This window comes from Maylandia zebra, linkage group LG20 (genome assembly GCF_041146795.1).
Source record: "Maylandia zebra isolate NMK-2024a linkage group LG20, Mzebra_GT3a, whole genome shotgun sequence".
Taxonomy (NCBI): domain Eukaryota; kingdom Metazoa; phylum Chordata; class Actinopteri; order Cichliformes; family Cichlidae; genus Maylandia; species Maylandia zebra.
Genome location: NC_135186.1, coordinates 1281944 through 1295058, shown reverse-complemented (window position 1 = coordinate 1295058; position 13115 = coordinate 1281944). Strand labels below are relative to the sequence as shown.

General features: G+C 44.4%; 1 protein-coding gene across 1 annotated transcript in view; it reads left to right on the top strand.

Annotated features, from left to right (window-relative positions):
* Nucleotides 1-13115, top strand: part of lgr6 (leucine-rich repeat containing G protein-coupled receptor 6) — a 38647-nt gene that overhangs the window by 14529 nt on the left and 11003 nt on the right. The window contains exons 2-6 of the mRNA XM_076878243.1: nt 1561-1632; nt 7408-7479; nt 9208-9279; nt 12361-12576; nt 12708-12779. Of these exons, the coding sequence (XP_076734358.1) occupies nt 1561-1632; nt 7408-7479; nt 9208-9279; nt 12361-12576; nt 12708-12779 (504 nt within the window). The remainder of the gene's footprint in view (nt 1-1560; nt 1633-7407; nt 7480-9207; nt 9280-12360; nt 12577-12707; nt 12780-13115) is intronic.

Here is a 13115-nt window from a genome sequence, read left to right as displayed (position 1 = left end):
ACATTCCTCTGTAAACATTTGACAAACCATTATTGAATGTTTTCATACCCGCATTATTTACTTTAGCTTGAAGTCTCCTTCTTATCCTCCTTTATAGGCCGAGTGCTACCTTAGACTATTACTTTGAGCTGTCAGTATGCATTACCAAGCATACCAAACAAGCAGTAAAACAACAACACAGGCCTTGCTCATTATTTTATAAGCATGAAAGACAAGTAACTACTAAGAGTAGGTCAGTAACATCAATGCAACAGTGAAACCAAAATATCGAAATCCCTACAGAATGTCACACTGGAAGGTCCTTGAATAACACCTTGAACACCTCTCTCTGCTGTCAGACCCCCCAAGAGTTTACATTCGTGCCTTTATTATACTTTCTTAGGAAAATATTAATTGTCAGCAGATGCTGTAGAAAAGGCTCTGCAATGATCTGACCTGTTTCATGGCACCCTGCTAACGTTGCAAGCTCATCGCTTGGTAAGAACACACCCCCTCATTACACGTGACACATGGAGCTTATGCTGTGTGTTATCCTTGACGGTGTACCAGATTTTTGTTATACTGAATTTGACTCGTCTGCTAATTATGACAGGCTACTCAAATACCCACATTTTTTGAACCAAGCACAGTTTTTTTCCATATCTCCCTGAAGTTGGATATAGATCACGCCTGAGGACAGATCTGTCCAGCCCCCTGTCAGCTTGGCTGACTTGACAAACAAACAGGCAGTGTGTCAAAACTCCCAACTGCAAAGGGCTTCTGAGAACAGAGTTTACACTCGCTAGCCTGGTGGTCTGGCTTTATGAGCAATGTTAGTGTCATACACACACAGAGACACGCAAATTCAAGTCTCACTCCTGAAGGCTCATGCAAGACCCCAAGGGCTGTGAAAGCAAAGCAGAGGTGATGTAAAACCTTCTTGCTTTCCCCGTGCTAATCAAAGAGATGACCTTACATGACCGAGTTTAATGTGTGTGTGTGTGTGCACGCATGAGTCTGAGCATCCTTCACCTCTCCCTCTTTCACCACAACGCAGCTGCGTCAACACTCACCCCTCAACACACCCTCTCACGTCAGAGTGTGTGTCAAAGAATCAAAGAAATGGAGTGTGCCTGTGTTAAAGCAATGAACAAAGGGGGAAGGAGGTGGTCTCAGGAGAAACCTGAGGAAGAAGAAAGAAGCCAAGAGACTGAGAACGGGAAGGAGAACGAGATAGATAGGAAGGGGGGACCGAGGGGTCAGATCTGAGAGAAAGCAGAGTGAGACATCTGGAAAAGAGAAAGAGTCACTGGGACGAGGAGGAAATTACAGCTGCCCAACAATGATTCATTGGGGAAAATTCTCCTCTGCATCTCCCTCTCCTCCCTTCAGTTCTCCAACCTCTCTACCTAACCCTGTAACCTCTCTCTGTGTACTACTCCCTGCTCGCGAGGATGGATTTCCATATGAAAAAGGCATCCGAAACATTTATAATTTTACGTCTCTGAGCGTTTTCAAAGAACATTAAAAAGGCACGCATTGACTGACTCTTTGATTTTCCCCGTTTCTCTCTCTCTCTAGGGATCTGAGCATGAACAACATCAGCGAGATCCAGCCCAGGGCCTTCCACCGACTGCACCTGCTATCAGAACTGTGAGTGCACAATCATTCAACTCACGCTCACTTAATGAACCTGCACTGTCACAACTCGTGCATGACGAGAACCAGTAATTCCTTGAACCGCTGATACCCACAGACGCCAGAGATGAGGTTGATGATTCTGGCCCGCCTCTGATCTCCCCTACCAAGAAAGTGCCTGAAGCAATATGCTAGTATATCCTGGGATGGCTGCACAAAAGGGAGAGCTGAGGCGAACCTGATATTCACTCAGAGATCAAATATATGGTCTTTAAAGCGCAGGTTCTGTGCTCGGCATCCAAGCCTCTGCTTTCTTGCCCTCCTTGAATTCGGTTCAGCTGGACAGATCAGCAGAAACAGTTCGCTCGTAGACAAGTGTCCTCGCCAAGATAAACACACACGATGGGAGACTTTTAGGATAGCCCTGGGACAACAAATAATGCAAATAGAATTAAGTATGGATTCATTGGAATATCTTTCACATACGTCTCTTGGCTGGTAATAAATACAGCTTTATTTGATCAAATGAAACTAAACAAACAATATGTTAGACTATAAGAAGTCTAAATGTTTTCGACTACCATAGCATATGCTACAGAGGAAATCTGGCCGGCGCTTTCAAGGTAAAAAAGAAGTAGTATTGGTTTCAGTCTCACAGGGCTGTTAAAAGAATACAAGGCGCAGCAAGTTTGCAAAACTTTTTTGAACACGTTCTCAGTCAACCTCGCCGATATCGGATCTGACTACTCCAACCACCCAGCAGAATTCCGTCTCCGTTTGACAAAAGCTGCCTACAGACTTGCCCTCAGGGCGTGAATGTGCGTAAGAGTGTAGTGTGTTTGAGTTCGAGGGGGCTTATGCTTGTATGTCAGCGTTCACGTGATTATTTCACCTCTGAATCCTGCAAACTTTGTGTGTGCGCATGTGTGTGTCTTCATCGGGTGTTTGGACAGTCTGCTGTTTTCTTTGCTAATTTGCGCAGCTGCAGCCTGTGAGGCATGAGCTAACGATGATGAAAGCAACAAGGTTAGCCGGGCGGCCGCTACATTTCCTTTGAGTTGCCGTCCAACTGTGTCCGAAGAGCAGAACGAAGGGAAATTATGTGGCACTTTAAAAGCCGGAATATCGAATCGACCACTTTGATTTATTGCAGCTTATTGCATTGCTGATCTGAACTTTTGCGGTTGTAAAACGTTACAGGTCAGATATTGCTGTTGGCGTAATAACGAAAACCAGGCAGTTCAGGGTGGTGCTGAGCACTGAAGCTGACATTTGCCTGCATCGGGTGGGGGGAAATGGCAGGGGTGGGGGTTGAAGCGGGGCCTTGGACACAGCTCCATCTGTAGTGTTTGTCCAGGAACAACCATCCCAGTGTTTTACAGGCCCATTGATCTTGCTTCGTCTGCATAGCTATCAAGTTCTGACACTTTATGGAGACTTTTTGTTGCTTTGTAATTCTTCCAAGGAGTATGTTCCTTCCCTGAAGCCAATTTTTTTTTCCAGCCCTGTGACCATTTCAGGAGATGTTCTGAGACGATCGTGACATTTCAAGGGCAGGAAAAGCGCTTTTTAAAAATATTCATCTCTGCCTGAAATGGTTTAAAGAGACAAAGCGATAACAGGTTGTGCTACACTTAGAAAGCTCAGAAAAACAAATCAACGCTCTCAACACAAACATGATTGGTTTGAGAGAGACAGCTTTTGATGTGGGTCTCGAGAACTGTTTGGTAGCAGGGAGAGGCAAGGGGCAGGCGTGTTGTGACTGGCAGAGTGATAAATTGTTTGATGTTGGGCTCTGCTTCGCCGCCCGCCCTCCCTTACTCCGTCTCCCTCCCACTGAATTCATTTTCACAGTCCCCCCCATCTTCACTTCACTGCAGGCCGTGTAGTCTCTGCCTTTGACATTTTTTCTGCTCTCACGTCACATTTTCACAAACTAAAACAAATTTGCTGATGGCAAGAGTTTCAACATTTATCCTGTGCTACGCTACAGGAAGGTGAGGGTACAGATTATCTCTATTTGAACACAAACTGTGTCATCCCACCTCTTATCTCTTTGCTCAGTTCTCACCTCTGTAGCTTCAAAGTGAATAACAGCTAATCCCTTTGAACCTAAAACGAGGTGATCAAATTAACTCACAAAGGTAGCTAATCTTACTGGGCTAAACCTTCCTTTGATTCACTGCACCATTAATATTGATAATAAGATGTGAGCACAACCATCCCTCCCTCCAGCCCTTTCCCTGCCTGTAAGTCCTTATTTCTATTGATCTCAGATCCCTCTTATTAAGCCTTCATTCAGCACTTTGATCAGTGAATTTGGGTCTTAATTTAAACACAAAAACATGCACACAACTGTCAGTCAGACGAAGCTTGAAAAGAGGCGACTGCGTGTCTGTGGATTAATGAGAGGGCAGCGATGCCCATGCTTGGATACAGACTCCTAAACTGGTTTCTTATCTGGCCGTCATATCAAAGACACGCCCTCTTTTTTAAAAGTTTTGCTCTAAAAAAGCCATTTTCTCATGAAGCGGTAACTTGGAGCTACCAGAGGACGGCTTGGAGTGAGACTGCCCTCGAAGATGTTTCTTTCTGAAAACCACCGCTTCCAGCCCATCATCATTATCAAAGTCCATCCCTGTTTGTAGCTCCTGATCTCATATTTCACTCTGCTTTTGCCTTTAACTTCATAATCAGCCACTTGCGTCGTGTCTCCTACTCACCTTATCATTATCTGCAGCTATCTAACACCTCGTAATTATAGAGGTGATCTGACACCACTTCAAGTGGCCTGACAGGTGGAATAATCTGACTTCCCATCATTGGTGACTTTGCCTCTTTTGGCCTACATCTTAACTTAATGTGCACGGAATATGCTCGTCTTATCTTCTGACACTCTTGATTGGATCCAGTCATATCGCAGCCCTCTGACTCCAACTATCACATGTGAGATATGAAATCCAAATGCAAGAGTAGAGAGGTGGTGAGTGGAGGCCAACGATGCCCTGCTTGTCTTTCTCTTGGCGATAAGATTGTCTGCTGATAGGCCGGGAATATGACATGGGGGAGGGTTAAGAGGTCAAAGCGTTGGCTGGCTTGATGTTCCAGGTGCAGCACCCAGCCAAGACTATCTAATATAGACCAATTCAAACTTTTCCTCTTAGTGTTGCCAGAATGGTTCATGTGCTGCCCACAAACAACCACATTCAAAGGCTGACGCTCCACGTGTCTGCATTTTACTCCCTCAATTTCAGAGGTTAATGGCAGGTTAAGTGGTTGACCTCGATGTCAAGTCAAAGGTCATGTGCTCACATTTCTTTTGACGGGCCAAGGTTGTAAAACATGCGCGTACTAAGCACTTACATAAAACACCCACGCACAATTCGCCCTCTCGCTGATAAGACCCGTTTATCTCCTCTGTCTCCCCTTTCATCATCAACTCCTATCACCTACCCTGGTCCTGCTACCACTATGACTATCACTACCCGAGATAGTGTGCCAAAATATGATGCCGTCTTTGTTCCCGAGGTCTTTAATCTGTCGTCTTGTTTATTATTTTGAGGCAATAGAACGAGATGATACATAGAACAATCAGCGGTGGATGTGCTTCAGCGAATCCCTCTCTGATCGGCCCAAATAGGAGGGTGGTCTCACCTCTGTTACCAGCATTACCCGTCTCCACTGCGCCGGCTACACTGGCTTCTGCTATGTTACCTATGAATCATTTTATAGTTGAGGTGGAATTTTTATCTGTGCAGCACAGAGGCCAAGAGCAATTGTAACAATCCTCAAATCAAATTAAAAGAACGAAAGAAGAAAGAAGAAACAGTTGGAGCCGCGGTTTGACATGAGCAAGGCGCCTTTCATTAGACGGAGATTGATGTGGAACGACTAGGAGGCAAAGTGTGGAACATTCACTCAAACGTACGATCATTTACACACACATAAATACACACTCTGATTTAATGGAAACAGTTGGTCAGCGGCTACTGCCGATGTTCTGCTGATGTCTATCAGGAACGTCTGAGCATTTCTTTCCCTTTTCAGCATCCATCCTCGCCATCGACGTAATTATTCATTTGATAAATGACGTCGGCAAGAAAAACACGATTCTGCTTTATTGCTGTGTTGGCTACAGTTGAATAGAGAATGGCTGCACTGGCAGTGGGACGTGCACAAAATACCCTAACTACAGTGTTTGTTTTCTAAAATGTAGAATCGCTGGCATCCGTCATCGTCCACATTGAAAAATCACTTATTTCTCTTGCTGCTGCATCAAAGCCTTTCAATGCATACATATATAAATAAGTATACTATATATTAAAGACTAGCCAAAACAAGGCACTGAAGGCGTTTTTATTTCAGAAACTTAAATGCATCTCTGGAAATCGACCTAAAAATATCCCTGTTGACCAGATTGTGCATCTGCGGAAACTCAGAATGGTATTTATTGTCCCTGGAGAGACATTAAAATTCAATCAAGGGGAAACTGAACCAGTTTTTCTTGAAATTACGGATAAATATTGGGAGTGTCATTGAGTTGAATGCTCAAAGAAATAACTGTCTGTCATACGTCTGTCATTTTTGGGAAATCTATATTGAGATTTCATACGGCACTGTTTATGTCTATGTGAATAAGTTTTGACTGTGGTTTGACTAAATGGCACCACAATAGCTTGGATAGTGATCGCCTCGCTTTGTGTTCTAGCGAGCCGATGTGTGTGTTTCTGTTGATAAATACGAGATCTGTAAAAGTTATAAACTGAGCCGAGTGTGAGATTTGGCAGGCGTGGGTGGAGCTGTGTGGTTTGCCACTGCACAGTAATACAACACAGACATGTTGACATGAGCGTCAGATGTCAGAGGGAGTTTGACGGGAGCCCTCGACCATTTACCATCTGGATGCTAGTGGCTTGGGAAGGCAGACAGCACACTCTATCAATAATTTAGCATCCTGGCACTGTTGGTACAGCTTTTCCAGAAGCAGGCTGCTTAGCATTAAGCTGAAATGTCAGGCAAACATCACCTGTAGAGCAATTGTGTGAGGTGGAGGAGGGCTCCAATGAGTAACATATAACGTCTTGTGTGTGTGTTTAATAAAAGTGGGTGGTCTTGAGTTGTGAAGCCCAAATCTGTGTTTAAACTGCGCTTCCAGCTTGTGACCTTGAGAGTTATTCTGCTGGACTGAATGTTATTTATTTGGACATCTTATACACACACTCACAAATGACCATTAGGTGCTGTGTTTGATAAACAAACTGATTGGATTGCTTGTGTGAATGCGTGTGGTTTCTCTCCCCGCTGTCCTCGAGGCCCCTTTAGAATAGGCCGATTTACCCTCAAGGACATGGAAATTAGCGCACGCAATGTCTCGCTGCACACATGTGTTTGTGCGCACACATATAGTATACACCTTACTATACAAACACGCACATAAACACACTCACATCCACACATATACTTATGCGGTGCACTTGTTGACCCAGTCTCATTCAATTCAGTCTTTACTCACTCATCGGCGCTCCCAGAATTGGTTAAGGTTTCAGGGTGTGCCTCGGGCCAATAGCAACCACACTGAAGGGAATAGAAAATTCTTATTTGCATACTGCCCCAACAATAACCCCAAAGCAGTCTGGGATGAAGTCACATCACAGCCTCATCCAAAAAGTATCGAATAAAATACGTAAATGAACGTAAAGAAAGCTCTTCTCTTGAGACTTGTAACTTTTTTTGTGTCTATGATTGTATTTCGATTTTTCACTTTTATAATTTTGCTTGTTTCTCTTTTAGGCGTATCTCAGGGAATCAGCTGAGGTATATCTCAGGCCTCGCCTTCCAAGGTCTACACAACCTGAAAGTTCTGTAAGTAACTTCCTCCACCCTCTCACCTATACCACAGCCCTGGTTTAATCCCCATGCCTAAACCGCCACTGTGGGTTTATCCCACTCTATCCTTTGAAAGGGAACTTGCCCTACCTTGAATGAAACACACAAGCCATGCATCATTAACTGCAGTTAAATTTTATGAGATTGGGGGAGACATGCACTGCTTGCAGCACCTTTATTTCTAAACAAGCACTGTTTCACTTGCGAGGACACACACACACACACACACACACACACACACACACACACACACACACACACACACACACACACACACATACCCTTACAGGTGTATTGCAGGGACCTCCCAGTCACACCACCCACTGAGATTACAGAAAGTGACAAATAATTGACCAAGGACTCCATTCAAAGCTGTTCTCTTAACACCACACTTCTCAAACTGTGTTCATGGCCACCAACTGTTAGAGCTGCTGCAAAGTATTAAATCATAAAAAAAGTGCAAAGCAGCCACAAAACTCAGAGCACCTTTTGACTTGTGAGCGCAGGATCTAATGAGTTGCAGCCATATTTCTAGTTAGCGCAGGACAAGGATTTTAAGGAGATTTTCATGAGCTTTGCCAACCCCCTCAACTCCTTTTGGACCTTGGCTGAGAAAAGTCAGAGCGGCAGTTCCACAGAATATAAACTCAGCTAGCAAACTTGTGGTTTGTAATTTGAGGGAATCTAGAGAATTACCAGGCACACCAGTTGATCTTCTTTCACCTTGTGCCGTGAAACTCACCGAAACAGAACGAGCCAACCGCAATGAACGATAGTGGGAAATACACTGTGTCATATACACTCGACACTACAACGCAAAAGGAAAACTTTGGAGGATCTCTTTGACCTCACGGTAACTGAACTATCCATTTAATTTCTTAACATAACGGTGAAGGTCTCCCTGTGTTAGACATGAAAATACTGCTGACCTTGTCTAGGTTAACCACAAGATCCCTGCTGACTCTCACAGGCACACCACACTCGCAGAGGTTGAACAGGAATCCTCCCCATTGGGAAATTCTTTGAAACAGGAAAATGTATAAAAACAGAAAAGTTATATAAATAAATGTGAAAACTATGCTATTACATGCGCTATGCTCCATCCTTCATTTACAGCTAAATAAATAAACACATGCGCAAGGAAATGTTTTAATTATACTTCATATTATACTTCATATCATACTGGCGGGGGAGGAAAAAAAGAAGCATTTCTCAACAGTGGAAATACGATATACGATTCCTATCACACAAGACACGAAGCATTCACAGAGACAGACTACCGTGGCACATTGACCCCCTGGGTCTATGTGATACACCGGAGGCTTTATGAGCCTGTTTAAGTGGACTTGTCACAATAAAACTGAAGAAATAGTGTGAGATAGATAGAAAAAGCAAGGGAGGGTGAGTAAAGAGAGAGGTCTATTGTTTGCTTCCCACTTCCTCCCCATTTTTGCTCCAATCTTTTGAGAATGACATCAGCAGCCCACCCAGGGAGGCTCTTTCTCTTTTGCTCTACCCTTCATTCTCTGCTTCTCTTCAAGCTTTCACTGGCCCTTTCCTTCTTGTGTCAGATTTCCCTCACTATGAAATTTTTGTCCTGCCCGTTGCACTCTCGCTCTCGCATGTGCACACACATCCAGTACGAAAACTTCATGAAGTATAGACATGATACATATAGCTGTGTAATGTGTGTGTGCCTTGTAGGATGCTACAGAACAACCAGCTGGAGAGACTTCCTGATGATGCTCCTTGGGACCTACCCAACCTCCTGTCCTTGTGAGTCTCCGTCTTATACACATTGCACTCATCTTCTCATCCAGCAGTGAATGAAACACTGGCCACCTACGCATTTCACTAATAACCACAATGCAGGTATAGGAGCACTGCTGACAAATGACAGACCATATCCAAATGGTGGCTGCAATAGTTGTGCGCTCAGTGCTGCTGTGCTGCTTAATGGAAGAAGTCACAGCCTGATTGTGTCAGTGCAGTGCATGGTAGCATCTGGAAGCCATGAGGGAAACAGCAGACACTGCAGGCCAGCGAGAGCATCTCCAATGAGCTGTGAAACAACCCCATTTTCCATCAGTTCCCCCTCTCTTCCTCCTCTACTCCTACTCCCCTGTTCTTCTCCCACCACCCACACTGCTATCCCCCTGGCTAATGAGAGTGTTTGGTGACCTAATTGTCTAATCTGCAGGGTCAGTGTATGTGTGTGTCAGTGTGCATGCGTGTGTGTGCATGTGTGGACCACCTCATCTGCAATTGCTCACCGGTACCCCACTCTTCGAACATTGCCCTCCACATGTACTCCACGTCTCCACTTTCCAAATTATTAATTCCTTGCAAATATCCATAAAGCCTTTTCCTTCATCGCAAAGACACACACACACACACACACACACACACACACACACACACACACACACACACACACACACACACACACACACACACACACACACACACACACACACAAGTGCACACACCAAAATTGCTGGGGTTGTAACACAGGAGGGGCGTGCATGTCTAACTCCTCTACCACCTACAACGTTTCCCCTGTCTGGTATTAAGCAGGCCTGCACCCCTTCAGTACAGTCACCCAGCCAGCACACACACACACAGACACACACACACTTTGTTCTGGCAGACACATCAGTGCAGACTGCTCTTGTCTGAATTAACAAATTGCTGTCATGATGATGTCTGCGTGTCTTTGCGTACGAGCGTGTGGTCTTCACAGATCTTTTTCTTTTAGCGGATAGAAATTGTCACAAGTAATGAAAAACACACATGCACACACACTCGTGCGCACACACACACAGAGTACACAAACAGAGCCAGTGTATAGAGACGCACCTTGTCATTACAGTAATGATAAGCTGAGCACAGAAAGATTACTGGAAAGGCTTTGGAGAGTGAAGCTTGTCGGCGCCTCTCACTGACATAAAACACACCAGGTAAAAAGAAAGAGTCACATGGATTCAAATTGGTATGAATGTATTAAAGGAGGCTTTCATCCAAAATAAATCATGACTTAATCTCAAACAGCGATTCTGTTCTCAGCAGCGAGATTGATTCAAGAAATTTGCCTCTTGGAGCAGGATAATTACAGCACAGTGTGAGTGCTGTTGCTTGTGCCATCATAAGCAGACAGATGTGTTTTGGGTCCTTACCAAAGGGTTAAGTAGTGTAGCCTTATCAACACTCATGAGTTTCACAGGCAGATTTAGATCAGTGTAACCAGGTTTAGGGAAAATGGACTACATGGCAGTAAAACAGCCCCCCCCCCCTTCACCAAAGATCCTGGTTGTATAAAATTTTGTCCATCTGGAGAATTGAACAAACAGAAGCAGTAACCCAGAGCTCCAGGATCATTTAAAGGATTTTTCTCTTTCTGCCTCTGCTTCTTACTCTGGTAATCATACGTCAGACTTTGATGTGATGGACAGGAAATGTCTGCTTTATTAGCCTTTGTGGAACATTCCTGGTTCTGTCTGGACCTTCACCAGACCTGGCAGGTCCACTCGAAAAGGAGGAATTATTATTTTACCCCGGAGAACAACCCAGAGAAAGCAGAAAGACCTTCTGTAGCTTTCATCCTGTGATTTGGTTCAGGGACAAACAATGTCCACAGTTGCAGGATACGGGGTGCACAAGGGCAAATGTTTAGCGCTGCAAAAAGAAAAAAAGAAACGTGCGCTGAAAACACATTCGGAAGTATTTACATATATGGTGCTAGGTGCCTCTGTGTGTGTGAGCATCTGCCAGTGTATGCAGTTGCTCTCCTGATGGAAACTTCCCCCAGGCAGACAAGCCCAGAGTTCAGAGTTCAAGTTCAGATTTCACTTTGAAGATGCTTTTTGTTTGGTAAAACCTCCGAGGGGGCGAGGAGAACTGGAGCGCAGGAATCAAAGAACCTCGGCAGAAGATTGATAAGGAGGGGATGTTTGAAAGATGAACAAGAATTAAGGACTGAGATGCAAAAGGGATTCAAAGCAGCTGGGGAGTGCGTCAATGAAGATATAAGAAACAAAACGCGAGTGCGAGAGAGGCCGGAGGGAGGGAAATGAATGAGTGAGTGTGACGGGCCAAAGAAAGAAGAATAGCAGGAGGAAGTGGTCTCTCTTGTCAACTCCGCCCTGAGGGGATCATTCATCATGATCGGCAGAGTGTGTGTGTGTGTGTGTGTGTGTGTGTGTGTGTGTGTGTGTGTGTGTGTAAATGTACACGGACGGCGTGTCCACACTCATGGCCTGTGGGTTCAGAGCACAGAGGGGAACAAAGGTTTGTTAGGTTTTTTTTTATAGTTGAAAAGATGAAAGTGCACATGTGGCAGTGTGTGAGTGTGTGTGTGTGTGTTTGCTGTCACTTCATTGGCTGTAAGAAGTCGCATTAGCGTTTGATTGGTGGAAATTTCAGAGACTAAACTGGGAAAAAGTAAAAAAGCTGAGAATGCTTCCTTCTGTCTTCTACCTTTTCCAGACACTCAGCGAGTGTCACAACAAAAAGAGCACAAATATAAAAGACTCACCACAATCATTTCCACATTTTTGCAACTGTCATTTTCTCATCTTACATTTCACACATGTCTGTGCTGGCGAAGCTTCTCGTGGCGTATTTAGCATGGGAATAAATCATAATGAGAAACTTCTAAGAAGCTGCAGTAAAGATGAAAGAAGCAGAATAAAGGACGTGTAATTCTCATAATAACCTTCCTGTAAGCCAAACCGTTTCAGTGCCGTGACACACAACCACTAATGCACACAGAAGCACAGATACGCATCCACATGAGCAAGAATACTGTACTCAGACTTGGTGATTATCTCGTTAAGCTCAGTTCCTCTCACCCTGCAGGCGTCTTGACGCGAACCTGTTGTCTGTGGTTCCGGCTGAGGCCTTCAGAGGCGTCCGCTCCCTTAGACACCTGTGGCTAGATGACAACTCCCTAACGGAGATCCCAGTGATGGCGCTTGACTCTCTGCCCTCCCTGCAGGCCATGACGCTGGCGCTCAACCAAATCACACACATCCCAGATTACGCATTTACCAACCTCTCTGCCCTTGTGGTACTGTAAGTTGCATTGTGCGTTATTTGTCCGCCGCTGAGCTGAAATAATGTTTCGACATACTGTGGCATTGTTTTTGTTTTTTTTCATGAAATTAATTTCAATTTTTTGAAAAATGTCTGTGTCGTTTTTCCAGGCATCTCCATAACAACCACATCAGGAGCATGGGCTCGAGATGTTTTGAAGGTTTAAACAGTCTGGAGACACTGTGAGTATCCAACATTCATGCATTCTCACTGAAACACACAGCCGTGCTCACACACACACTGTTGGACAGTATTAAAAATAACAAAGGACGTTTTAACAGTCTGACACGCACGCACGCATGCATGCACGCACACTGAAGGGAATGCATTTCTTTGGCCTAAATGAGCACCTCCTTGTTTCCAAAATCACCACTGCAGGCTTTTTGATTACAAAGCATCAGCAAGTATCAACATTCATTTGCTATAGTAGTGTTTACAGCAATCACATTGCCTCAGTATAACCCAAGATATTTGAAAAACTCCCTAAATATAACCTGAAGGAGGTAACACAACCAAAA